General features: G+C 46.0%; 1 protein-coding gene across 2 annotated transcripts in view; it reads left to right on the forward strand.

The window, feature by feature from the left end:
- The first annotated feature begins 460 nt into the window (after positions 1 to 460).
- Positions 461 to 25,735, forward strand: part of ZNF330 (zinc finger protein 330) — a 48,650-nt gene continuing 23,375 nt past the window's right edge. The window contains exons 1-4 of one of the 2 annotated variants that reach the window (XM_040331366.1): positions 461 to 587; positions 5,672 to 5,807; positions 19,166 to 19,185; positions 19,310 to 19,380. In XM_040331366.1, the coding sequence (XP_040187300.1) occupies positions 5,688 to 5,807; positions 19,166 to 19,185; positions 19,310 to 19,380 (211 nt within the window). In that variant the 5' untranslated portion in view covers positions 461 to 587; positions 5,672 to 5,687. The remainder of the gene's footprint in view (positions 588 to 5,671; positions 5,808 to 19,165; positions 19,186 to 19,309; positions 19,381 to 25,735) is intronic. The other variant, XM_040331358.1, reaches the window with a different exon arrangement.

The following is a 25,735-nucleotide window of genomic DNA, read 5'->3' on the forward strand; positions in this document are numbered from 1 at the left end:
TTCCTGTTGTGTCTCTGACAGGAAGTAAAGGAAACATCCCAACACAGCAACAACAACCAGGGAGGGGTTTTAACCCTTCCCTACTCTATCTGACACTAGAAAGAAACATTGTCTAAAGATACACTCTAAATGGTTTACAAATAAATGTATACGTCTATAAAACTCCTATGTCTGAAAGATATAATCCCTACTACATCACTCAGAATAATCTCCGACATCTCAGCGCTGCTTTGAGGAGACATTTCTATGGCTACTACACTGGAGACACTAAAACAAAGCGAGTCTTTCCTCTAGTGCCTGCTCCTTGTCATTTGACTCGCTGGGAAGATCTCGGTTTAGCCTATTAGAGTTCTCTATATATACTTAGTTGGGCGGAGCAAACTGAGAGCGGCCCAGCCATTGGCTGGCTATGCTGAAGTAACGTGAAGCGTCAGGGGTCTGCGCACAGGTGTCTGCCAGTGTTCTGTCAAAAGTTCCAATGTATCAAAATCTCCCACCGCGTGTACTGCGCATGCGCGACCAGCAGTGAGCGGTGTGGCGTTTCCGGTGCATGGTGAAGCTGATATTACTAGTACATAGGGCCTCAGGTATGTCACGGCTGATCGCTGATAGTACCGTATCGCGCGGTACAGGTTTTATTAGGTGATACTAAAGCTTAGTAGAGTGTCACATATGTGAGTAGTGTTCGTCATTCTGCCTCATTCCCATGTCATAGACCTCTTCCCCGTCACTGCAGCTGCCTACAGGCCTCCATTTCTAGGGACACTCCTAAGATTTCTACCTCCGTCCCTGCTCATGTATGCTCCTAATCTCCAGTATACAGAATGCCACCAGATATCCAATTGCTAGTTTCTGGGGTTTCAGCTCATATTCATTGTATATTTTATTCAGCAAGTCATGTGTCTTATTTTGTGTCACAAGACCCCTTTAAGGCGATATTGTTCACTGTGCGCTAAAGTTTGCACCCCTGTTATAATGGCTTTTAGATTGGCTGACAGCTATATATGGCGAGGGACATCTGATTGGTTGTCAGTGGCAAGGGCCCTGTCTGATTGGTTGTCAGTGGCAAGGGCCCTGTCTGATTGGTTGTCAGTGGCAAGGGCCCTGTCTGATTGGTTGTCAGTGGCAAGGGCCCCGTCTGATTAGTTGCCAGTGGCAAGGGCCCCGTCTGATTAGTTGCCAGTGGCAAGGGCCCCGTCTGATTGGTTGCCAGTGGCAAGGGCCCCGTCTGATTGGTTGCCAGTGGCAAGGGCCCCGTCTGATTGGTTGCCAGTGGCAAGGGCCCCGTCTGATTGGTTGCCAGTGGCAAGGGCCCCGTCTGATTGGTTGCCAGTGGCAAGGGCCCCGTCTGATTGGTTGCCAGTGGCAAGGGCCCCCTTCCGATTGGTTGCCAGTGGCAAGGGCCCCGTATGATTAGTTGCTGCAAAGGCCCCGTCTGATTAGTTGTCAGTGGCAAGGGCCCGTCCGTTTGGGTATAGATTGTTTAGGTAGGTGTATGATCATTTAGTTGTTAAAGTGGAACTTTAAGAAAATAAGTCCTTCTAGACCACATCAGGCTGGCCTCTTTTGCAGGTTATAGCTATGTAAAAAATAAGTGTCTATACTGTCTCACCCTGCTCTGCACATGCTCAGTTACACTCTTTTTTTTTTTTTTTTTAAGGGACTGCTAAATTTGTAGAGGCTGACAGCCTTAAAGAGGAGTGAAACCCTCCTATTCTTTACAGCAGGGGTAGGAAACCTCAGCACTCGAGCTGTGTTGAAACTACTAATCCCATCATGCCTCTTCCTCTAGGAGTCATGCCTGTGATTGTCAGGGTCTTGCAATGTCTCATGGGACTCAAAACAGCTGGAGGGCCGAAGCTGGCTACCCCTGCTTTTCAGGCTGCTTCTGTTTAATTTGCAACTGCCATGGTGCTACACATGTGAAACAAGCCATTTGATGGCCATGCAACGTCTTCCTTCAAAGAAATTATAATTTTAAGAACGTTCATTCAACTTTCTTATTGTCAATGGGGTCGAATCAACGTTTGTTTTCAACCACAGTGACGGGGAAGTTTAGAAATAGAAAACTTCTTGGTCAAAAGAATTTTCAGACAGTGTATGTGGTTTTCGTTCAGAAATTACATTAATTTGTGGCCGGGTTCACACCTATGTGAATTGGATGTGGGTTTCCCCTGCATTCAATTCGCATAGCAGGAGAATGTGACTGGCTCTCTATGGAGCTGGTTCACATATCTCTGCAGCGGGTCCGGTGCGGTGTGCCGGAAAAACGTGTGCCTTTTTTGGTGTGTTTCAGGTTCGATTTCAGCCCAAACTATGGGCTGTAATCGGACCTGAACTGGTGAACTAGCATGCAGCTTTTTGTACTATAAAAGGGCTAATTTTCATTTTTTTTTTTTAACCCATTTTGTTACTGACCGATTAATCGATTATGAAAATAGTAATCAATTTCATAATCGAATAGTTGTCGATTAATCGATTAGTTGTGACAGTAATAGGCGGTGACGAGTACTCTTTATGGAGGGATCAGGGGGTCTATAAGACCCCAAACCCCTCCCCTGCACTTGAAAGTGTTCAAGATTGGTGCTTTTCTTTTTTTTAAACTGGTGCCTTTTAGGATACAGTAATCTGGAAGTGATGTCATGACATCGCTTCCGGGTTACTAGATCCTCAGCTTTGGCCGTGTCTTGACCAGCCAGCGGAAGTGCCGGCTGGTTGCTTGGGCCTCTCGGTGGAAGGGGGGACGTCCCCTCCAGCTGCTTGCAATAACAGCCGAGCGGCTGCTAAGCCGCATCAGTTCTTATTACAAGAAAGCTGACTGTCCGCTCTAAAGAACAGTACTGGGGTGATGCACGCAGCTTCAGGCATCACCCTGGTACAAACCCCTTGAAGCAATATCGGTAAGTTTCTGACTGATACTTCAAAAAAAGTGAATATCGGCCGCCCCTTAGTTCTATCATACGCCCCTTTTGGCAGCAAGTCCTGCACTTAATCCAATACTTCACAGACTTCTCCCCTTTTCCACACTCGGGCGGCTGTCTTTTTAAACCTGACACCTCTGTCCTGAAAATGTTATTATAAATCCCCCCTTAAAAGAGAAGTCCAGCCAAAGCTTGTTTGGCTGGACTTCTATGAATCACAGGAGTGCAGTTCGTTTTGCGCTCCTGTAACCCATTTTCAGCAGAGAGCGGGCTGAAGTCCGCTCTCTGCTAACGTCACCAATTTCAGTCCAGGCACTGCGTCATCCCAACCATGGAGTCTGGATCCACCAGGTGCCTGGACTGACACCTGTCTCGGCCTCCCAGCGAGCCTGTGAGAGCCTGAGATGGCCGCCCCCACCCCTCCACAGCTCAGTGCTCAAGTGAGTGAGGAGGAGCAGAGCAGAGAACCAGCGACTGAAAGTCTACAGCTCTCTGCTCACGGAGCTCTGAAAACTGAGTGATTGGCAGCGTTCAATTGCTCGGTTCTCAGTGTGGAGGCGCCAGGGAACTGATGCTGCATCCACCTAGGTAAGTATGATTTGGGGGGGGGTGGAATCCTTTACTTCTCTTTTAAGCATTCCCTAAATACCGATGGAGCCTGTGTTCCTAACCTGTGGAAGCGGCCCTACCCTCGTTCCTAAGACCGTTCCTCATCCTCTCTTACTTTATATATTGACAAAATTTGTGTACACCAGCATAGTATATGTGACTGACGGAACATCCCTTTTTGAGTGATGTTGACTTAAAGACTTCCCGTTCAAGTTTCTCAACGTGATGCAAGTTTACCTTTGACTTTTTGCTAATGTGCAATGCTGTAAATTACTGCTGATTCCAAGATACAAAATATCCTTTTTAAAAGATGTTGTACTAATAACTGTCAAATCTTGTTTTCTACAGTGATTGTGCAGGATTACGATGATGGCGTGTTTAACCACAATTGTCTATGTCATTAAGAATCACAAGACCTGATGTATCTTGTCAAACTCTTTATTCCAGATGCAAACCAAGTTTAAATAAAGATTAAAAAAAAAAAAAGACTGTGAGCATGCAGGTCCTTTTCAGATAACACAGATAAGCAATGTCTCTTCTGCAACAAAATAAACCTACCTGCCTGCTCACAGGTTTCTGTAGTATGTACTTGGAGCTGTGCATGCACGGTAGAAAATGCTGGTGAGGGATCGCAGGGGCATTGTTACACTTAGTAACATGTAGGGCTTCTCTGCTGTTTGGGGGGGGGATCCCTGCTGTAATAGGGTATGTCCCGGGGGAGGAAAACATTCCTCATGGGTTAATTCTGGCTCTGTGCACCCGTTATAGGCTGGCAGGTGTTGTGTTGCCTGGTACTGTACAGTTTTTTCATGACAAAAAATCTGTCTTGGAACACACTGGGAATGTGCGATGTAACGTCTTTTATTTTTATGGCTGGGGCTGAAATAAAAGTGCAGTTGTCCTTTAAAGGAGTTGTGAACCCTCAAGGTTTTTCACCCATTCAGCAGCCCCCCATCCTGATCGTTCCAGCGACCTGGATGAGCACAGCAGCTCCCGCCGCTGTCTCGGGTCCTCATTGCATAGACTGATAGCAGCAGGAGCCATTGACTCCCGTTGTTGTCAGTCAAATCCAGTGACGCGGGGCCGAGTTCTGCTGTCTGTGTCAATGGACGATGCAGCAGGACTCGGGAGCGCGCCCGCACAGGTGCCCCCATGGAATGCAGCTTTCCGTGGGGGCACTCGATGAGGAGGAGTGCCACCGGAGAACCCCAGAAAAGGAGGATCGGAGCCGCTCTGTGCAAAACCCTTGCACAGGACAGTATGTATAACATGTTTGTTATTGAAAAAAAAAACCTTTACAATGACTTGTTTAGGTTTTTAGTTTTCGTTTACATTTAATGCAAATTGTCCCTTGTGCTAGTGTCGGTCTTTACAGTGGAAATCTGAAGTCCTCTGCCCCCCTTCCATACTCTGCAGCTGTAATCTTCTTGTGCTGTGGGGATTAATACCAGTGCTGGACCTGTGGCAGGCACTAATCAAGAGTGTTGCCTATGCTCATCCTTTCTGCCTCCCCCTCTTCCCTATTCATAGAATCTGTACTATAGCTTCTATTATTAAAAGAGATCTATGAATTGAGATCGAACAGACAAATGTTAAGGTTGCTTCCTTCGTTCATAGAGCACTTTTCTTTCATGGAATCCTATAGTACACCTCGATTATAGCTTATAGTACAATCGCCTGCTTAATCGGCTAAAATTAAAGTCATGGGTGGCACTGTCAGCACCACCTGGCTCCATAAAAATGGTATGAAAAGTCAAAGGTGCCAGTGAAAACTGAATGCAGTCACTGTTCAGGTATTCAGAAAACTCTGGGTGCTGCGGCTGTCCCAGTACAATAGCTGGCAGGGGAGGTTCCTCAATTGAAGAAATGAAAACCTGTATGGCTAGCTTTAGTGTTTGAGAAGCACTCTTTATTGAATTTCCTATGTGTTTTGGGGACTGTATTAGAAAATGATTAGATCATTTTTTTTTCTTCAGCTGATGAGGTCTGAGCCCTATGTTCTGATCTACGTTGTTTAGACGTTGCTTAATGGCTACAGAAAAAAAATTATACTGTTGTTTTTTTTTTTTTTTTTTTAATGAATGTTGTTTGATCAGATTTTGGCTAATAAAATAACATAAGCTTATTTTTTTTTTCCCCAGACAGACTGCTTGAAAAATGCCCAAAAAGAAGACCGGTGCCCGTAAGAAGGCAGAGAGTCGCAAAGAAAGGGAAAAACAGATGAAAGCTGCTCGAGGCACTGTAGACCTTGCCAAACACCCTTGTAATGCTTCTATGGTAAGTATTTGTGTTTTATGAGTTTATCATTAACCACTTGACGCCCAGAGGACGTCATATGACGTCCTGGGCTTTGTGGGGCTTTATCTGAATGATGCCTGCAGCTACAGATATCGGCATTTTCTCTAGTCGTCTTCCAGGACGGCACCCTGAGAGATGACTGGCTTCTCCTGACAGGAAACACAATCAAAAAGAGGTTAAAAACCCCGCCCCTTCCCGTGCTCCTCAGTTCTTGATTGTGTTTCCCCACAGCGAAACGTTTATTTTTTTCTGACCTAAGGCCTGGGGCTGGTGGTCCCCCCCTGGGAACTGAACCGCAGGCACTGGGTAGCCTTTGGGTTTAGCGAAGATTTCCATTCCTAGGGGGTCCCTTCTTGCTCAGGGGGGCCTCACTATGTGGGTTGAAGAACCCCCCTGAGTGCTGGAGTCTCCTGGGGATAGGTGGCTATTCTGGAGCTCCAGGGGCTGATCCACTCTCTCTCTCTGAGCTTTCCCCTTACCTTGGAGGTCTGTGGGTCAGGCTCTCTCCGGTGGTGGGGGTTTTCTGTGCGGTCTGGGGCTGCGACTGGGTCGTCCTGGATTCCCTGGAGCGTTCATTGCCGTTTTCGAATTTGGCGCCAAAACCGGCGTCTCACAGGAGCCGGCGGCGCAGGGCAATGACGTCACACGCGCGGCGCGTGTCACTTCCGGGTCGGCTCAGCAAAGATGGCGCGCTGCAGCTCCAACACGCCAGTCGGCTTCCCACGGCACCGGAGACACACGAAAGGGCAGCAGCAGCCGAGAGAGAGCGGCGCCTTCATCCTCACGCGATGGAGCGAGAGGTCCGGTCGTCTACGACCCCGGCTGCGGAGGAGACCACAGGGGGTGAGTCTTCCTGGACACAGGTATGGTGGGCTGGGACCCAGTAGTTGTTCCCTAGTATTTACATACATGCCTGTGTATCCTTTTCTTTCTAGGGGAGGATTTTGTTGCCCAGGGGGGTGCTAGTCGTTCAGCTAAGGACACTAGTCGCTCCAAAAAATGTGGCTATTGTAGTTGCAAGTTACCCTCAGATTATTCCAAACCCTTTTGTGCTAAATGTATCATTAAATTGGCAGGGAAGGAGACCTCTGAAATTCTGAAAGGATTTCTTGAGGTCCAGTCTGAGATGCTCTCTACTCTTAAAGAATTTCATGTGTCTTTAAAGAGCAAAGAGCCTGAAGCCCCCATCGCAGGGCCCTCTTCTCAAGAAAGTTCCTCTTCGCAGATTTTTAGAGTCCGCCAGGAATCCCTTGGTTCCTTAGTATCTGACTCTGAAGATTCAGAGATTCCTCCCCAGGAGGAAGGTTCTATTGGTCAGGCGGAAGAAGAAAATGAGGATACTAGGACAGGCAGATATGTCTTTGCTGCCGACGACATGGAAGGTCTCCTTGAGGCAGTGTACGCCTCCGAGGAGATTCCACAGTCTACGGAAGAAATCTCCACACAGGATAGGTTATACCAAGGCCTGTCTAAACCTCAGGCCAAAGCTATTCCGGTACATCAGTCCCTTAAGGATATCATCCTCAGGGAATGGGCAGAACCAGAGAAAAAGCTTTTAAGATACAAGACCTGGAAACGACGTTGCCCCTTTAAAGAGGAGGAGGAATCTAAATTTTTTAAAATACCTAGATTAGATGCTCCCCTCGCGCAAATTTCCAAACAGTCGGACCTCTCCTTTGAGGACACAGGCAACTTGAAAGATCCTATGGATCGGCGGGCAGAGACCTCCTTGTGTAGGGCCTGGGAAGCTAATGCGGCTGCCTTGAGCCCCGCATTGGCTTCGGCCTGTATTGCTAGGAATGCTAATTCCTGGATCTCCAAGTTGATGGAACATGTGTCCCAGGGTTCAGACTCTAAGGGGATTCTAGAATCCCTTCAGCTCATAGGGAGCGCAGTAGCTTATTTAGCAGACACCTCAGTAGAGACGGTACGTTCTACCGCAAAGACAGGAGCCCTCCTCAACTCTGCCAGAAGAGCAGTATGGGTCAAGATGTGGAATGGGGACCTTGCGTCTAAGAACCGCCTTTGTGGTCTTCCCTTCGAGGGCTCCCTTCTCTTCGGTACGGGCCTGGATCAGGCCCTGACTAGGTCCTCAGAAAAAGGGGTGCGTTTTCCTACTAAGCCTAGACAAAACAAGAAAAAGTTTTTTCGAGGCCCCCAGGGGGGGTTTGGAGGTAAGAACCGTTCCTCGGAGAAGAAGGCCCCTTACAACAGACGTTGGGGTGCTGGGAAGGAAAAACAAAAAGGGGGTATCCTTTTTTCCAATCCAAAACCCAGCGACAAGGACTCCAAATGACGGGAAGGTCGGGGGAAGACTCTCCCAGTTCCTTCCCAGGTGGGAGAGTATTACTCAAAGTCCCCACATTCTCCAAATCGTAAGGGAGGGGTACAAACTAGAGTTCCGTCAGCTTCCCCCTCCAAACTTTATTCTGACTCACTTACCCAAGGACCCTCTCAAGTCAGCAGGCCTTCTGCAAAATGTCTCAGAACTGGCACAACAGGGGGTCATAGTTCCAGTCCCTGTGTACCAGAGAGGGTTGGGAGTGTACTCCCACATCTTTGTGGTCCCCAAGCCTTCAGGCAAATTTCGATTGATTATCAATCTGAAACCCCTGAATACCTCCCTCCTCCACAAGAGGTTTCGAATGGAGAGTATTTACAGCCTCAGGAGGCTCCTACTAAGAGAGGTATTCATGGTCACCATCGATTTAAGAGACGCGTACCTCCATGTCCCAATCTTCTTGGGTCATCAGAGGTTCCTCAGGTTTGCGATCGCCTCCGCCCAGGGAGTACAGCATTGGCAATTTGCTGCCCTTCCTTTCGGACTGGCCTCCAGTCCAAGGGTCTTTACCAAGGTCCTGGCGGAGGCGATCGCTTTCCTGCACCTACAAGGGATAGCGTTAGTTCCCTATCTCGACGACTTGATGCTATACAATCAAAGTCGAGATCTCCTTCTTTCGGATCTAGCCACTGTGATGACTACCCTCGAGTCCTTGGGTTGGATCATCAACAAGGAGAAATCCTCACTCCTTCCAGAGCAGAAGAAACTCTATCTAGGGTTTCTGATAGATTCCTTGGAAAGGAAGCTCTTTTTACCCAACGACAAGATCCGGGGTCTCATGTCAGTGGTCAGATCAACGTTAGAAGGAGTAGAGTCCTCCTTCAGGGACATCATGAGAGTTCTAGGCCTAATGACCTCCTGTATTCCAGCAGTCCCGTGGGCTCAGCTCCACTCCAGACCCCTCCAATTTTTCCTTCTTTCCTCCTGGGACGGAAGAAGGGAATCCCTAGAGCTCAGAGTCAGTCTCCCAGAACCAGTGAAGCTCTCACTGGGCTGGTGGCTCATCCCACAGAACCTACAGCAAGGTCTGTCGTGGGGCCAGATCAATCCGGTCAGGATCACCACGGACGCCAGCTCATGGGGGTGGGGCGCACATCTGGACGATCTCCGTGCCCAGGGTACCTGGGGACAACGACAGAAGGGGGCCTCTTCAAATTACCGCGAGCTATTAGCGGTCGGAGAGGCTCTGAAGGCATTCGAGGACAGAGTCTTGGACCAGGAGGTCCAGATCATTTCCGACAATGCGACCGCGGTGGCCTTCCTCAACCATCAGGGGGGCACCAGATCTCGCACCCTTCTAGACTTGTCCTTAGAGATCCTGGGCTGGGCCGAGCAGAGAGTTCTCTCACTCTCGGCGGTACACCTGAAAGGGACCCTCAATCTGGAGGCAGACTATTTAAGTCGCCATCCCATTCTCCAGGGAGAATGGGAACTAAATACAGAGATTTTCAGTCTAATATGCCAGCACTTTGGCAGCCCAGAGATAGATCTCTTCGCCCGCAGGGCAAACCGGAAGGTGAAGAGGTTCTTCTCTCTCTCCCGAGAACACGGCTCGGAGGGGGTGGATGCACTGGCACAGGTATGGAGGTTCCAGCTAGCCTATGCCTTCCCTCCCTTGAGCCTGATTCCGAGAGTCCTGCAGAAGGTAAATCTAGCAGTAGGGAAGTTCATTCTCGTCACACCCTGGTGGCCCAAGAGGGCCTGGTTTCCCGCTCTAGAGCGAGGGTCAGTGTTGCCTCCCCTACTTCTCCCTGTCCGGGCGGACCTTCTTCGTCAGGGTCCGATTTATCACCCAGAACCCGGCTTCTTCAAGCTGACGACCTGGTGCTTGAGAGGCGGAACCTGAGGGAGAAGGGCTGCTCCGAGAGAGTTATTGACACGCTTCTAGCCAGTAGGAAGGTAGTCACTAGGCGTATATATGCCAAAACCTGGGGTATCTTCTCTCGCTGGTGCTCAGAGAGACAGAATTCTCAACAGGAGACCTCGGTCATCTTAGATTTTCTCCAAGATGGAGTAGACAAGGGGTTAGCCACAAGGACTCTAAGGGTTCAGGTGGCAGCCTTGTCGTATTTTTTGGATAGACGTCTATCCCTGGACCCCCTGGTCAAAAGGTTTCTTATAGCCAGAGACAGGTTGTCCCCAGTCCAGATCTCTAGGGTTCCACCCTGGGATCTTTCGTTAGTGTTAAACCAACTTACCAAGGCTCCGTTTGAGCCAATTGACACTATCCCCATCAGGTTACTCACCTTTAAATTTGCCTTCCTCTTGGCAATCACGACAGCCAAGAGGATAGGTGATATGCAGGCGCTCTCCATTAAAGAGCCATTTTTTCGCTTATTTGAGGACAGGGTTGTTCTAAGTCAGGACCCCCTTTATCTTCCTAAGGTAGTGACAAAGTTCCACAGGTCACAGGAAGTAATCCTCCCTTCTTTTTGTTCAAATCCCCAGAATGAAGGAGAAGCTTCCTTTCATTGTCTGGATGTTAGACGATGTCTATTAGCTTACTTAGAAAGAGTTACAGTCTTTAGACGTTCTACTCATCTATTAATTTGTTTTTCGGGTCAGAAAAGAGGCCTTCAAGCGTCCAGAGCCTCTATTTCTAGATGGATTAGGCAGACAATTTCCTTAGCTTATGTACAAGCCGGTAAGGTAGCTCCTAATGTTAAAGCACACTCCACACGATCACTAGCAACCTCCTGGGCAGAAAGGGCCGGAGCTTCGGTGGAGCAAATTTGCAGAGCAGCGACGTGGTCAAGTCAGAACACGTTCCTGAAACATTATAGAGTTGACCTACTGTCACCTCAGGACTTGGTTTTCGGGAGAAAGGTCCTGCAAGCAGTGGTCCCGCCCTAAGGTAGGCCTGAAGCTACTTGCTTCTCTCTCAGGGTGCCGTCCTGGAAGACGACTAGAGAAATGACCAGTTACACTTACCGGTAGCTGTATTTCTGGTAAGTCTTACAGGACGGCAGGCCTACTTCCCACCCTTGTGATACATTATTGGTTTGTATTATATTTTCTGTGGTGTTTTTCCCGTGCACTGGTGGGTTCATACTTTATCTCAAACTGAGGAGCACGGGAAGGGGCGGGGTTTTTAACCTCTTTTTGATTGTGTTTCCTGTCAGGAGAAGCCAGTCATCTCTCAGGGTGCCGTCCTGTAAGACTTACCAGAAATACAGCTACCGGTAAGTGTAACTGGTCATTTCAGCCGGCGATTCCCTACACCATAGGAATGATCATAGCGGCTGTTCCGCCGCTTGATCGTTCCTACGGGCGGCAAAAGGCGACGTCCTGCCGCCCTCCGGTGCTTCTACCGACTCACCTGTGCGATCGGTGAGTTGGTGATAGGACCCGCCGGCCCCGGATGGTGAACATAGAGATTTCCGGCAGACCAGATGGTCGCCGAAGTGTCTATGATCGTCGGAGGCCAGGCGCGATGACGTCACGCCCGACCTCTGCATTCAAAAAAACTGCGCTGCTTCGGTTGTGAAGCGGTGATCCTTTTTTTTATTTTTTAGCCTAGCGGTGAGATATGGGGTCTTATTGACCCCATATCTTACTGTAAAGAGGTTATGTCATGCCATATTCCTATTACAAGGGATGTTTACATTCCTTGTAATAGAAATAAAAGCGATCACATTTTTATTTTTTTAAAGTGTTAAAATTTTTAAAAAATTAAGTACATTTTATTTTAAATCGCCCCTGTCCCCGTGTGCTTGCATGCAGAAGCGAACGCATACGTAAGACCTGCCCACATATGAAAATGGTGTTAAAACCACACATGTGAGGTGTCGCCGCGAACGTTAGAGTGAAAGCAATAATTCTAGCCCTAGACCTCTTCTGTAACTCAAAACATGTAACCAGTAAAAAATATTAAAGCGTTGCCTATGGGGATTTTTTTTTTTTTTTAACAGAGATGGCCTATGGGGATTTTTAGTTTTTGAAGTTTGACATGTTAGGTATCTATTTACTCGGCGTAACTTCATCTTTCACATTATGCAAAAAAATTGGGCTAAGTTTACTGTTTTTTTTTGTTTTTTTTTAATCATGAAACTTTTTTTTTTTTAAAACACGTTTGAAAAATTGCTGCGCAAATGCCATGCAAGATAAAACGTTGCACTGACTGCCATTGTATTCTCTAGGGTCTCTGCTAAAAAAACATATATAGTGTTTGGGGGTTCTATGTAATTTTCTAGAAAAAAAATTATGATTTTTTACATGTAGAAACAAAGTGTTAGAATTGGTCCGGGCCTGAAGTGGTTAAAATCGAAAATGTATCAGCAACTTGTACCACTGTTTTGTATTATCAGTCACATAAAGCAACCTTGTCATGATGCATCACCAAAAATCCTGGTCCACCACCCTAGCTTCCTGGGCACCTTCTTGTGCTTGTACTTTTACTGTCACTCCCTTACCTATCATCACCACTGTGTGAGAATCCCTGCAAATAAAACGTCACCTGCCTTTTCTAAAAGCAGTGTATCAACAATGAACAATGCTATTACATTGAAGAGTGCCATATACTGTGCAGTTGTTAACAATAGGTATTGTTGACAATGACCAGTGATTTCGAGGGCTTGATGACATGGATATGAGAAGTTAAGGAAGTTAGTATATGCACTTTAATGTGACAAAAATGGGGGGGGGGTGGTTGGGGGCATGGTACGTAGTTACAAGTTATTTTCTATACCAAAATTTATTATCCAATACACTTTCAGTAAGACTGCAGCAGTGTATGTGAAGAAAATAGCAGCCTAATTTGGCTGTCAAAGTGTAGAAATGTCGTCAGCACACCAAGGATTCCTCAAAAGGGTCCAAAGCTTTATTCGCATGGCCACACAGTACACATACGGCAGTGTTTCGGAGCCACGCAGGGCCCCTTCATTAGGCAATTGGCTGTCAGACACCTGAGTGAAAGAATTTAGAAATTTTGCATGGATATCATAACTGTCAGTGGTGGAACATGCAAAGATATACCATGGCGTCCACTGACTTCCAGTGATCCTAACCTCTTCCCGCCTGCAATATGTTTATTGGCTTTTCTAGCACAATGTTCCTTAGCAAGGATAATAATAAATGTCCTCCCCTTTGAGAACTGCTTTGTGCAGATGCCTACTCTCAAAATCCTGGCTGTCACCAACAGCCAGGGTCCCTACAGATGACATGTTCCACGGGATCATGCTGTTATCACGTACAGGCTGGAGGTTTTGTTGACAGAAATTTAGGCCTCCAGCTGAATATTGTCACCCTAAGGCTACATTCACACCAGCGATTAAAGCCGGTGTGATTTGAATCGTCGGCTCTTAGCGGGTAGTTGCGGCTGCATTCACTATAATGACAGATCACCAGCAACTGCAGCTGTTCCCTGCTTTTCTGCACTTTGTGCGTACCAGGGCTGCAACTAACGATTATATTTATAATCGATTAGTTGGCCGATTTATTGTTTCGATTAATCGGATAATCTTTAAGTGTGGTGTACAATTTAGTTAATATGTAAATATAAAAAAAGCAATTTATTCTTAAATATCTATACGCAGTGGTAAATATAAATAACGAACTACAGTAATTGTAATGCCTTCTATTACCTCCACTTTCTCTGGGTTCAGATGCTGATCTTCCCTGCACAGAGTCTTTAGTGATTTTTTTTAAACAAACTTGTCATATTACCAGCTCTGTGTAATGGTTTTGCACAGAGCAGCCCAGATCCTCCACTTCTGGGGTCCCTCACCGATGCTTCTGGGTCCTCCTGCCTTCAGAGTGCCTCAATAGCAAGCTGCAAAGTATAGTATAGAGCGCCCGCTATATCAAGGTAAAAAAAAAACTTCTGCCTTTAAAACCACTCACTTCCTGCCCAGGACTACATGTCCCATGAGGCAATGCGCCTCACACTTTCACAAATTCTCAGGCACTTAGTGACATGTATGGATGGTGTACTGTACTGAACGTGTTCTGCACTGTATTTCCTGATATGTAAACAAATAATGCATTCTATATGCAGGCCAACCAATCAACTGATCGATTATGAAAATAGTTGACAACTATTTTCATAATCGATTAGTTGTCGATTAATCGATTAGTTGTTTCGGCCCTAGTGCGTATCCAGCAGCGGTTACCATGGGTAGTTTTTGTTTTTGTAGACTGCTTGCCTCGGAGCGGCAATTGCAGCCTCTAACAGTGTGGCACCCTGTCTGCTACTGTGCATGCACAAGGACACCATTGTAGAAAATAAATAAATACCTTGCAGAGGAGGAGTATTCATTTTTATTTTTTTCTGACTGTGTTAGCGCATATGCACATTAGCTCACAGGTTTCCCGTCCAGCAGAGGGTGTAAGCGATGCATAGAGGTGGGTGGACTGCAGCAAAGTGAACCAGGTGAAGCCATGATTGGAGGCATGTACTTTTATAAAATGTTTGATCTTTGCCAAAAATGACTTCATTCTATTACCACCTCCACATATACCTATAAATTGATATTTACAAAATACTTCAAAAATTAGCACCATAAGGAAATGGAGTTTGTATGTTCTCTCTGTGCTTGTGTGGGCTTCCTCAGGGTACTCTGGTTTCCACCCACACTCCAGGCATGCTGCTAGGTTAATTGGCCTTAGTATGTGCATATATGTATACATAAGAGATGGGCAACTTAGATTGTACATTTTTGGTGCCATATAATAGTAAATGTAAATGTCCAAAGAAATCAATTTGATTCTTTGGTCTAGGAGACAGTTATAGTTTATTCATTATAATAAAGTATCACTTTGCATAAATTAATCTTGCCTACTATAGGTGACTTTTTTCATGACTACTTTTGATTTAGAGTACTAAGTCGTCTTCTTTTAGAGCAGGGGTCTCCAAACCTTCTAAACAAAGGGTCAGTTATACTGTCCTTCAGACTCTGGGGGCCGGACTGAGGCCAGTGGAAGTAGAAAATGTCCTGGTATCAATGGGATAAATAATGCCCTCCATGTCAGTGGTAGGACTGGTGCTCCATCGTTGGTGGCATTAGGAGGAATTGTGCCTCTTCATTGGTGTCTGTGGGGTGACATATGCCCAGATGTTGGTATCGGTGGAAGGCATAGTGCCCCATTGTTAGTGGAAAGAATTATGCCCCATTGTTGGTGTCAGTGGGAGGATTTGTGCCCCTTCATTGGTGTCATTGGAAGGACATATGCCCAATTGTTGGTGTCAGTGGATGGAACAGTGCCCCAATGGCCAGAGAAAGGCAAGCACAGGGCCACAGTTTGGATACCTCTGTTCTAGAGCACTAAGTGGGCATCTGTAATACTCAAATTTTGTCCAGACTGAGCTCAATAACAGATGATTTAGAAATGACTATAGCAAATTGTGTGGAAAAAAAACATTGAAGGCTTGGTTAAAGTGGAACTAAATCTGCCATGGTGCCACCCATGTGATCAGTTATGACCCCAGACATTTCATGGTTTGACAGTTTGGTTGAGAGCACAAGCAATTGTGACAGTTGGCATTCCAGGCACGTTAAACTTTGTTAAAGGTTAAATCAATGGTTTAGTTTTGCTTTAACTCAAAGTTTTACTCTATTTTAATAGAGTGTATATACCATTGCACTAGATATAATATGCAGGGCTCACTGGTGGAACCAATTTGGGGGATCAGAATGTTTGGTGTTTCCACATGCATAACCTAGGGGAGAGAATCTCTCTACACTGTGCAAACCAGTGCATTGACCCCCACCGGCCACCTTACCTCTAAGAATTGTGCATACATTTAGATATTCAGGAATTATATTTTAAGATAACTTTTTGTGCATTCTTTCTTAACCACTTAAGCCCCGGACCTTTAGGCAGCTAAATGCCCAGGCCAGGTTTTGCGTTTCGGCACTGCGTCGCTTTAACAGACAAATGCACGGTCGTGCGACGTGGCTCCCACACAAAATTGGCGTCTTTTTTTCCCCACAAATACAGCTTTCCTTTGGTGGTATTTGATCACCTCTGCGACAATTTTGAAAAAAATTCAATATTTTTTACTTTTTGCTATAATAAATATCTCCCAAAAACATATATAAAAAATTTTTTTTCCTCAGTTTAGGCCGATACGTATTCTTCTACCTATTTTTGGTAAAAAAAAATCGCAATAGGCGTTTATCGATTGGTTTGCGCAAAATTTATAGCGTTTACAAAATAGGGGATAGTTTTATTGCATTTTTATAAATTATTTTTTTTTACTACTAATGGCGGCGATCATCCATTTTTTTTTTTTTTTTTTCATGACTGCGACATTATGGCGGACAATTTTGACACATTTTTGGGACCATTGTCATTTTCACAGCAAAAAATGCATTTAAATTGCATTGTTTATTGTGAAAATGACAGTTGCAGTTTGGGAGTTAACCACAGGGGGCGCTGTAGGAGTTGGTGTTCACTTAGTGTGTGTTTACAACTGTAGGGGGGTGTGGCTGTAGGTCTGACGTCATCGATCGAGTCTCCCTATATAAGGGATCACTCGATCGATGCAGCGCCATAGTGAAGCACGGGGAAGCTGTGTTTACATACGGCTCTCCCCGTTCTTCAGCTCCGGGGAGCGATCGCAAAGGAGCGGCTATAAATGAATAGCCGCGCCGTCGTCACGGATCGCTCCCCACGGGAATCCGACCGCCACATGTAGCGGGGGGGGGGTCCCGATCGGACCCCCCACCCGCTAGAAGGCAAGGACGTACATGTACGCCCATTTGCCTGTACGTGCCATTCTGTGGACGTACATTTACATGCGGCGGTCGGGAAGTGGTTAAAGCGGATGTGCCATGGGAAAAAAATATTAAAAGCCAGCAGCTACAAATACTGCAGCTGCTGACTTTTAATATTAGGACACTTACCTGTCCTGGAGTCCAGCGCCGATCGCAGCAGAGGACGAGCGATCGCTCGTCTCTCTGCTGCTCCCCCCGCCATCCACGCTGAGGGAACCAGGAAGTGAAGCGCTGCGGCTTCACTGCCCGGTTCCCTACGGCGCATGCGCGAGTCGCGCCGCGCCCGCCGATTGGCTCCCGCTGTGTGCTGGGAGCCGAGTGTTCCCAGCACACAACGGGGGGGATGTGACGGAATGCCCGTCTTTTGCCCGTGAATGCCGGGCCGGAAGTGGGTGCAAATACCTGTCTTTAGACAGGTATCTGCACCCCCCTCCCCCCTGAAAGGTGTCAAATGTGACACCGGAGGGGGGGAGGGTTCCGATCAGCGGGACTCCACTTTAGGGTGGAGAACCGCTTTAAATAATGTTTTAATAACCATAGGTTAGCTTTCAGTCACATAGGGTTGCCCGAGGTCATTTTGCTCATGCACCGCTACATACTTGACTCCTCCAAGGCCAATATGTAAACATCAGTAGTGTGTAATGTAATCGTCATTGGCAGCGCTACTGACTACACTGGCCACATAGTTACAGCATAAGAACAACTTAAACACAGGATCCTACTGCCAGCTTCTGCTAACAAGGTCCTCTGTTTATTACATATTCTTCTCTGAATAAGCCTTAAAGGAAGTACGTTCTAGATTAGACGTAACACTCGGACATGGTTCCTTCAGTCCTCGGTGTCGAGGGACTACAGGTGTAAGCACAGTTCACCCCCCCCCCCCACATTACTATCTGGGAGTGTCCACCTTGTAGTGCTACACCACCCTGCAGTGTTTCTTCATTCTGCTCATCCCTAGCTCAATGTTCCTTCCTTTTTTTTTCTATCTACAATGTCATCCACTCTGTCACTCAGCAGTGCAGCGCTTGGAAATTCTACATGCATATGGAATTCATAATCATCAAATTAAACGGGTGCAGCGGTTGCCATTCCTGGTAAGGGAACCCAGCAGTAAAGCCTTTCGGCTTCACAGCCCGTTCCCTACTGCGCATGCACGAAACACGCTGCTTTTTCTAATTGGTCTGGTGGTGGAGAAAGGAGGAGGGGGCCGAGCTCCTGAAAGACGCGCTGCGGCCCCATCTCACATAAATGGGGGAACAATACCTGTCAAAAACAGGTACTCCCCCCGAAAGGTGTCAAATGTGGCACCGGAGGGGGAGAGGAGATGGATAAGCAGAAGTTCTACTCTTGAGTGGAACTCCACTTTAAAGTGCTAATGGTGCAAACAAAGTCCCAACTGTGGGTGAAGGATTGTGTGTGTGTGTATGTATGTTTTTATATATATATATATATATATATATATATATATATATATATATATATATATATATATATATATATATATATATATATATATATATATATATATATATATACATATATACATACATACATACATACATACATACATACATACATACATACATACATACATACATACATACATACACACACACACACACACACACACACACACACACACACACACACACACACACACACACTGTATTGGTTGAACTAGATGGACTTTTTTCAACCTAACAAAAAATTAGGTGTTTAGCATTTTAAACTGACCTCAGGATGTCAGTGATTTGCTACGGCTGACTCTGCCATTGCTCTACCATTGCGCTCTCATAAAAGAAAACAAAGCACTTGATAACAAAAAAATGCAGTGGTGGCATTTAGAAAAATAATAACAGTAGTCCATGGAGAAAGAACAAGTTATGTTTTCTAGACAAGACCGAATCGATCCAAGTTACAGTCGCTTTGTGTTTTTTTTTTTTTCTTCAGGAAGCATCCATAATATATAATTGATGCTTTGCAGTCGTCATACCTATTGCTCCCCTGACTGCTGTAATGTGTCATGGGTCCTTTGGGTACTTGTTATAAGCAGGTGTAAAAAGATATAACTCTGTGTGACTAGGAATAATTTACATTTCCTTCTAGTGACAGGGGCATAGACTTGCCTGGTAAGCGTATATGTTAGAGTACGATAATCTTCACCACGGGAGTCATTATTTTTTCTGGAACATAAAGTGCAGCTTAAGTAAACACTGTTGGGAAATTGTCATGTAAATACTTGTTTGTGTTCTGATGTACTTCTCTCTTTATTTTTATAGGAATGTGACAAATGCCAAAGGTAGGTTGTGTGTTTTTATTACCCTTTTCTTTCCCGTTGCTGTTTTTCTAACATCTTGTCGATGATCTGTTAAAGCTGGGTTATGTGATGTTTTTTTTTTTTTTTCTTTATGTGTCCAATGAAGGCGGCAGAAGAACCGGGCTTTCTGCTATTTCTGCAGTTCTGTACAGAAGCTGCCCATGTGTGCCCACTGCGGTAAGTGCTACATCAAAATTCTACTGTTTGATTTTAAGGAAATGGCTTAATAAATGACACACAAATATTACTTTTCAGCTTCAGCTCACTCCACTTTGGGGGGAAAAAAACAAATTAAAAAAATAATATGGTGTATACAATTGTAACACAAGTCATATTGTAATTGAATGTTTATATATGTTCTATAAAATGACCTTTCCTTTTTAATCTGCAGACGCTATAATTTCTGCAAAGTACAATGCAATATGACAACACAAATCGCCCCCCAGAAATGTCATTTCCTGCTTGTGTGATTGGCATAAATATTTTCCCTGAAATCTTCACTATGATGCAGATCAGATTTTGTGAGTTGCACCCAGAGAGAAATCACCTTTAAAGGGATACAGACCCTACCACTTTTCTCATTCCTGCAAACTCAGCAGCTGATTGATGATTAAAGTCGATCTAAAGCTTTTTTTTTTTTTTTAAATAACAAACATATCTATACTTCCTTACCTGCTCTGTTTAATGCTTTTGCACAAAGCTTTTCTTGCCCCAATCCTCTTCTTCTGGGGTCTCTAGCCGGTGCTCCAGGCCCCTCCTCTTTGGAGGGTGCCCCCACAGAAAGCCACTTTCAATGCATGCTCCCAAGTCCTGCTGCTGCGTCCATTGCCACAGACAGCGCGTCTTCTCCCCAATCCCGTGTCACAGGATTTGATTGACAACAGTGGGTGCCAATGGCTCCCGTTGCCATCAATCTGCACAATGAGGAGAGATACGGTGGCTGGAGCCACTGCACTCATGCACACCACTGCACCAGGCTCAGGTAAGAAAAAAGGGGGGGTCTGGGAAGGTGCTGCAGCACAAAGGTTTTTCACTCTCGTGAGTAGAATGCATAAAGGTTAAAAAAAACCTTAAGGCACATGTGTCAAACACAAGGCCCGAGGGCCTATTCTGGCCCACCAGGCCAATTCATGAGGTCCTCGCACCTGTCCTGCAGCTGTGACACCTCCCATCTCAGTAGTCGGCAGCAAAGAGGAGGACAGGACTCCACCAGATCCTGCACTTCTCCGTGCAGCCACAACACCCCCTCGTCTCCACCTCCTCTGGTCTCAGCATTGATCAGATATTGGCAGCTTACTTCAGCCCTCCTCCAGACCCTGCACTTTCTGCTTCCCAGCTCTGCCCCCCCCCCCCCCAGCTTCTTCCTGGCAGCAGCACAAGTTAAGGGGGGTGCACTGTGCTATAAGGGATGGTGGGGGACTCTTGACTGCTGATGATGTGGGGCTTTTGACATCTGATGTGGGGTGTTCTTGACACCTAGTCTTAAAGATACAACTGGCCCTTTGAGGGCAGCCATAATGCTGATGTGGACCACAATGAAATTGAGTTCAACACCCCTGCCTTACAGTGGTTGTTATGACAGAATGTTTTTTATTTTATTTTTATCTTAATGCGTGTGGGTGGCAGCCCCCATAAGCTCCCTCTAATACTCACCTGAGCCCCATCTCTATCCAGCGATGTGCACGAGTGCCTTGGCTGTATGAGACTCTCCCTCCTTATTGGCTGAGACACAGCCCCTGTGGGGGCACTCGACATGAGGGAGGGGCCAGGAACGGCGGATTCAGGCTGCTCTGTGCAAAACCATTACACAGAGCAGGTAAGAAAGAAAAAACAAGGCCTTTGACTTACTTTAAGGCTTTAGAACCACTTTAAAGTCACTCCTAAAGAGCTAATAACGAATTGTAGGAATCTGCAACAAAGTTTAAAATTCTTGTAACGTACATGGATCACCCAGAGGGGAATATTTAAAAAAAAAAATTCTCTGCTCAACAAAAGTGGAGTTCTTCAATGAACATATGCGCTTCTTTCTTTCTTTTTTTTTTTTTTCTTTTTTTTTATAGGGTAGAGTAGGATTGGAACCAGGGCTGTGGAGTCGGAGTCGAGGAGTCGGAGGAAATTTTGGGTACCTGGAGTCGGAGTCGGCAAACAATACTCCGACTCCTACTAAATTTAGATTGGAATAAAAAAAAAAAAAAGCAAGTTTAAATGTCCCAATTCACAAAAAGTTATAATTAATGACTTCTCTTCTGTAAGAATAAAGACCAATGCATGCAGTGCCTCACGTAACCGCAAAACGAACACGTTAAGTGACCGTGAAGAAGCATGCTTTTCATGTGCTTCACTATATGGCACGCAACGCACAATTAGGAGCGGCAATACTTATACTTTCCATAGTGTTGTGTTCTGCTTTTACAGGGAACGCATGTTAGAGAACCAGTAAGTGTCCAAATAAAAAAATTCCAACAGGAGTTTTATAAAGCACTAAAAGAAGTTGAAAAGTATGATCGCTCATCAAAACTTACTGTTGAAGAAGCCATCCTTGTTTATCCAGAGATCGTTAGTGATGTGGCCAGAATAGTTACTGCAACGCCACCCACCCAAGTCAGTGTCGAAAGATTATTTTCAGCCCTAAAAATAATTTTTTTTTGACTTAAAGCGGAGTTCCGGGCACAAATTGAAAAAAAAAAACTTTTTAAATATAAATACCTCTGTAATACACAAGCTGAATGTATTCTACTACAGTTAGTCTGTAAACGAAGGTCCGTTTTGTTAGGTTGTTACAGCATTTAGACACTTTATAAAACAGAAATTGACTGGGGCCATCTTAAGTGTGGGCATCATGAAGCCAGACTGTATGACTTCCTGGATTTCAGCCTTGCACATGCTCAGTGCTGTACAAGCAGTGTAATGGTTTCAGATCATCAGGTTTCAATAGCAATGGGAGTGTCAGAGGAAGTTACCGCCCCTTATCTATGCAAACCTCCCCTCCCCCCCTTCTCCTTCCAGGAACCAGTAAATATAATAAATAATTTGTTCCTGTGCAGATATATCTACATAACAAGATGATATATATCTGTTGTTATATATGTGGTGTGTATACATATACCAGACATGTGCACTGTCAATAAATCCATTTTGTTAGTGTGGTGACATTGGTGCGGTGATGTCAGTGCGTGACATTGGTGCGGTGATGTCAGTGCGTGACATTGGTGCGGTGATGTCAGTGCGTGACATTGGTGCGGTGATGTCAGTGCGTGACATTGGTGCGGTGACAACATTAGTGCCCAGTGCAGAGTGGGGAGAGGTACAGATGATCAGGCATACAGAGCGGATCTCTGTCTGTGTAGATCTGTATGTGAGGACACTGATCATAGTACAGCCCCGCCTCCCTGCACTAGACTTGTAACACACAGTACAGAGAGCTCTGTTTCTATGTACAGGGAGGCGGGGCTGTACAGGGAGGCGGGGCTGTACTATGCACGGTGCTCTCACATACAGATCTATCAGACAGAGACTCGCTCTCTCTGCCTGATGATCTGTATCTCCGTGCATCGGAGACAGACTGCAGGTGGGCGGGTGGTGGAGGGAGGAGGACGGGGGCGGCGGTGACGGACGGGTGGCGGTGCTAGGACGGGGGGTGGTGCTAGGACGGGGGCGGTGCTAGGACGGGTGGAGGAGCTAGGACGGGGGAGGAGTTGGAGAGGGAGAAGAGGAAGGACACCACCTCTATGGGCGGCACTGCCCTCCCTCCCTCCCCTCCCGCCCCCCGAGATGTTCATCCACGGCTGCGATGTTCAGCCCAGCCTGGGGATGATAACACACATATCCCAGGAGGCATAGCAGCGCTGGATGCGGCGGGGGGGGGCCATTCCGCCGCGGCGGGGGAATAAGACACTCACAGATAAAAACGTGAGTTTTTAAAAGACAAAAACAAAACATCCCAAATGTATTTAAGGGGGCAGTGTAAAAACGAATGCAGATAAGTTGTAAAATAGGGTGGAACTCCGCTTTAAGAGCCTTTATGAAAGAGGATCTGGCAGAGGCAATTCTCTTCCTTAGAACTCTACATTGAATTGATTTGCATTTGCTAAGCCTATAACTACATTTCAAGATTAATATAAACCATTTCTAGGTTTTACAGATTTTGTTTTTGGTTCATTATAGATAAGCTTTGTTTTTGTTCTAAAACAACCAAATAATGTGGTTTGTATTTTTGAACTGGTAAAAATCCTGTTCCTGATGTTTATGCCTGCTGCTACTATCCAGCCACTTGATTGTTTTCATTGTGTTTGTCTTTTGCTTAAACTGTGCAATACAGTAGACTGTTGGCTTCCCAGCCAGTAGTCCTGTGGTAGGTTGCGTTTCTTTCCCTCAAGGAATGTATAAAATACATTCGCATATTAATACAGAGGAGTCGGAAGTACATAAAACTGAGGAGTCGGAACATTTATCTACCGACTCCACAGCCCTGATTGGAACCCCTGTCCATTTTTCTTTTTTTTTTTTTATTGTGGTCTGTCAGTTTGGGAGATTGATCCTCTCTGTTGGTCTCGGTGACCGTTTTCACTTGGACTGGAAGTGGTAGGAAATACAACATTTTGAGCTGTCACCACAACATAAAGTAATGGGAAATCTTCCAATGGGTACACCTCTTATGACTATAACGGTGTCGGAGGAAATTTCCTCATTCTTCTGGTTGTGTCTCAGAAACGGGAAAGATTCTCAAAGGAGCTCAGTAAAAAGTAAATCTGAGGGAACTGAACTATTCCCTTTTTTTGCTATAGATGCAACTTAGTGACTAAAAGTGAACACAGCCAGGGGTAGGTACTGCCTTTACTGAAAGCTTATAAGAAGCTGCATGCACTAAAGAAGGCGCCTTCAGTGAACCCAGTGCATCCAGTTTGAGCAAAGGTTTGTATCACTGTTTTATCGCCATGCTTTAAAGCCAGATTATACTTGAGGAAGTACCCCCTCCTATCCACATATGAATAACCGCTGACGATATTCATGCGTCTGCATTTTAGTACAGTGCGTTATAAGAAATTCTTTCTTCAGCTCAATCATGAAAATGTACCTTTTGTGGAATTGAATGACAACATTTGTAAAACGCAGGTGTGGGTGAAGACCTAAAGTACCACTCCACCTTTAGTGAAGTTGTTCTTTTAATTCATGTCTTCAATCCACTGAGCAGCCATGCCTCCTCCTCCAAACTCGGCTAGTTGAGTTGATGCCAAACGGAGCTTGAATTTGGTCTCATCTGACCACAACACTTTCACCCAGTTCTCCTCTGAATCATTCAGATGTTCATTAGCAAACTTCAGACAGGCCTGTGCATGTGCTTTCTTGAGCAGGGGGGACCTTGTGGGCGCTGCAGACATTCAGTCTTTCACAGCGTTGTGTGTTACCAATTGTTTTCTTGGTGATTATGGTCCCAGCTGCCTTGAGATCATTGAGAAGATTCTCCTGTGTAGTTCTGGACTGATTCCTCATCGTTTTCATGATCATTGAAACTCTACGAGGTAAGATCCTTGGTGCGATTATTTGCAAAATGGAAGAAACACAAACTGTTTTCACCCTCTCACCAAGCTGCTTGGTGATGATCTTGTAGCCCAGTCACGGCTCTGTGCTTGAATGGTACACAGTGCTGCGGCTCAGCTCGGGGGCCCCTGTAGTAAGCTGATTGCTGTGGGGGCACTCAATGGGAGAGAAGGGCCAGAAGCATCAAATAGGGACCCAAGAAGAGGAGGATCCGGCCTGCTCTGCAAAATCACTACACGGAGCAGGCGAGTATAAAATATTTATTTTCATGCAAAAATAAATGAGACTTTAGTATCACTTTCACCCATTGGCATCAGCCATACGCAAATATGTGGCCTCTCGACGCCTGGTCCTTAGCGCAGAGAGGCTGCATGTTTGCGTTAATTGCTGCCAGTGCCTATGCACCTGTGCCAAAAGCACGCGCGCTCCCAGCACAGTTACTGTAGACTAACTGAAAGCTCTTGTTCATTGTTCGTTGCGATCTGGAGTTTGGTCACGTAATCTTAAGCCGCGCCCGGCGTCCTAAGCCTCTTAAAGGGATGGATTTGCTGGTGCCAAGAGGTTAAAGAAATTGAAAAAAAATATATATACTGTCACCAGTCAGTGTCCCTGATCACAGCCATACCAGTTATATGATGACTCTGTACAGGCATACCCCACTTAACTACTTGCCGTCGCCGCACCGTCATTTTACGTCCACAAGGTGGCTCTCCTAGGCGAGACCACGTAAATGGACGTCCTACCCTTTAGCCGCCACTAGGGGCGCACGCGCGCCGCCGGAGGCGCGCGCGCGCGCCCCCCGCTCGCCCCCGACTCCCGTGCGTGTGCCCGGCGGGCGCGATCGCCGCCGGGCACACGCGATCGCTCGGTACAGAGCGGGGAACGGGAGCTGTGTGTGTAAACACACAGCTCTCGTTCCTGTCAGCAGGGGAAATGCTGATTTTCTGTTCATACAATGTATGAACAGAAAATCAGTGTTTCCCCAAGTGAGGCC

Source organism: Rana temporaria, chromosome 1, assembly GCF_905171775.1.
Source record: "Rana temporaria chromosome 1, aRanTem1.1, whole genome shotgun sequence".
In the NCBI taxonomy this organism is placed as follows: domain Eukaryota; kingdom Metazoa; phylum Chordata; class Amphibia; order Anura; family Ranidae; genus Rana; species Rana temporaria.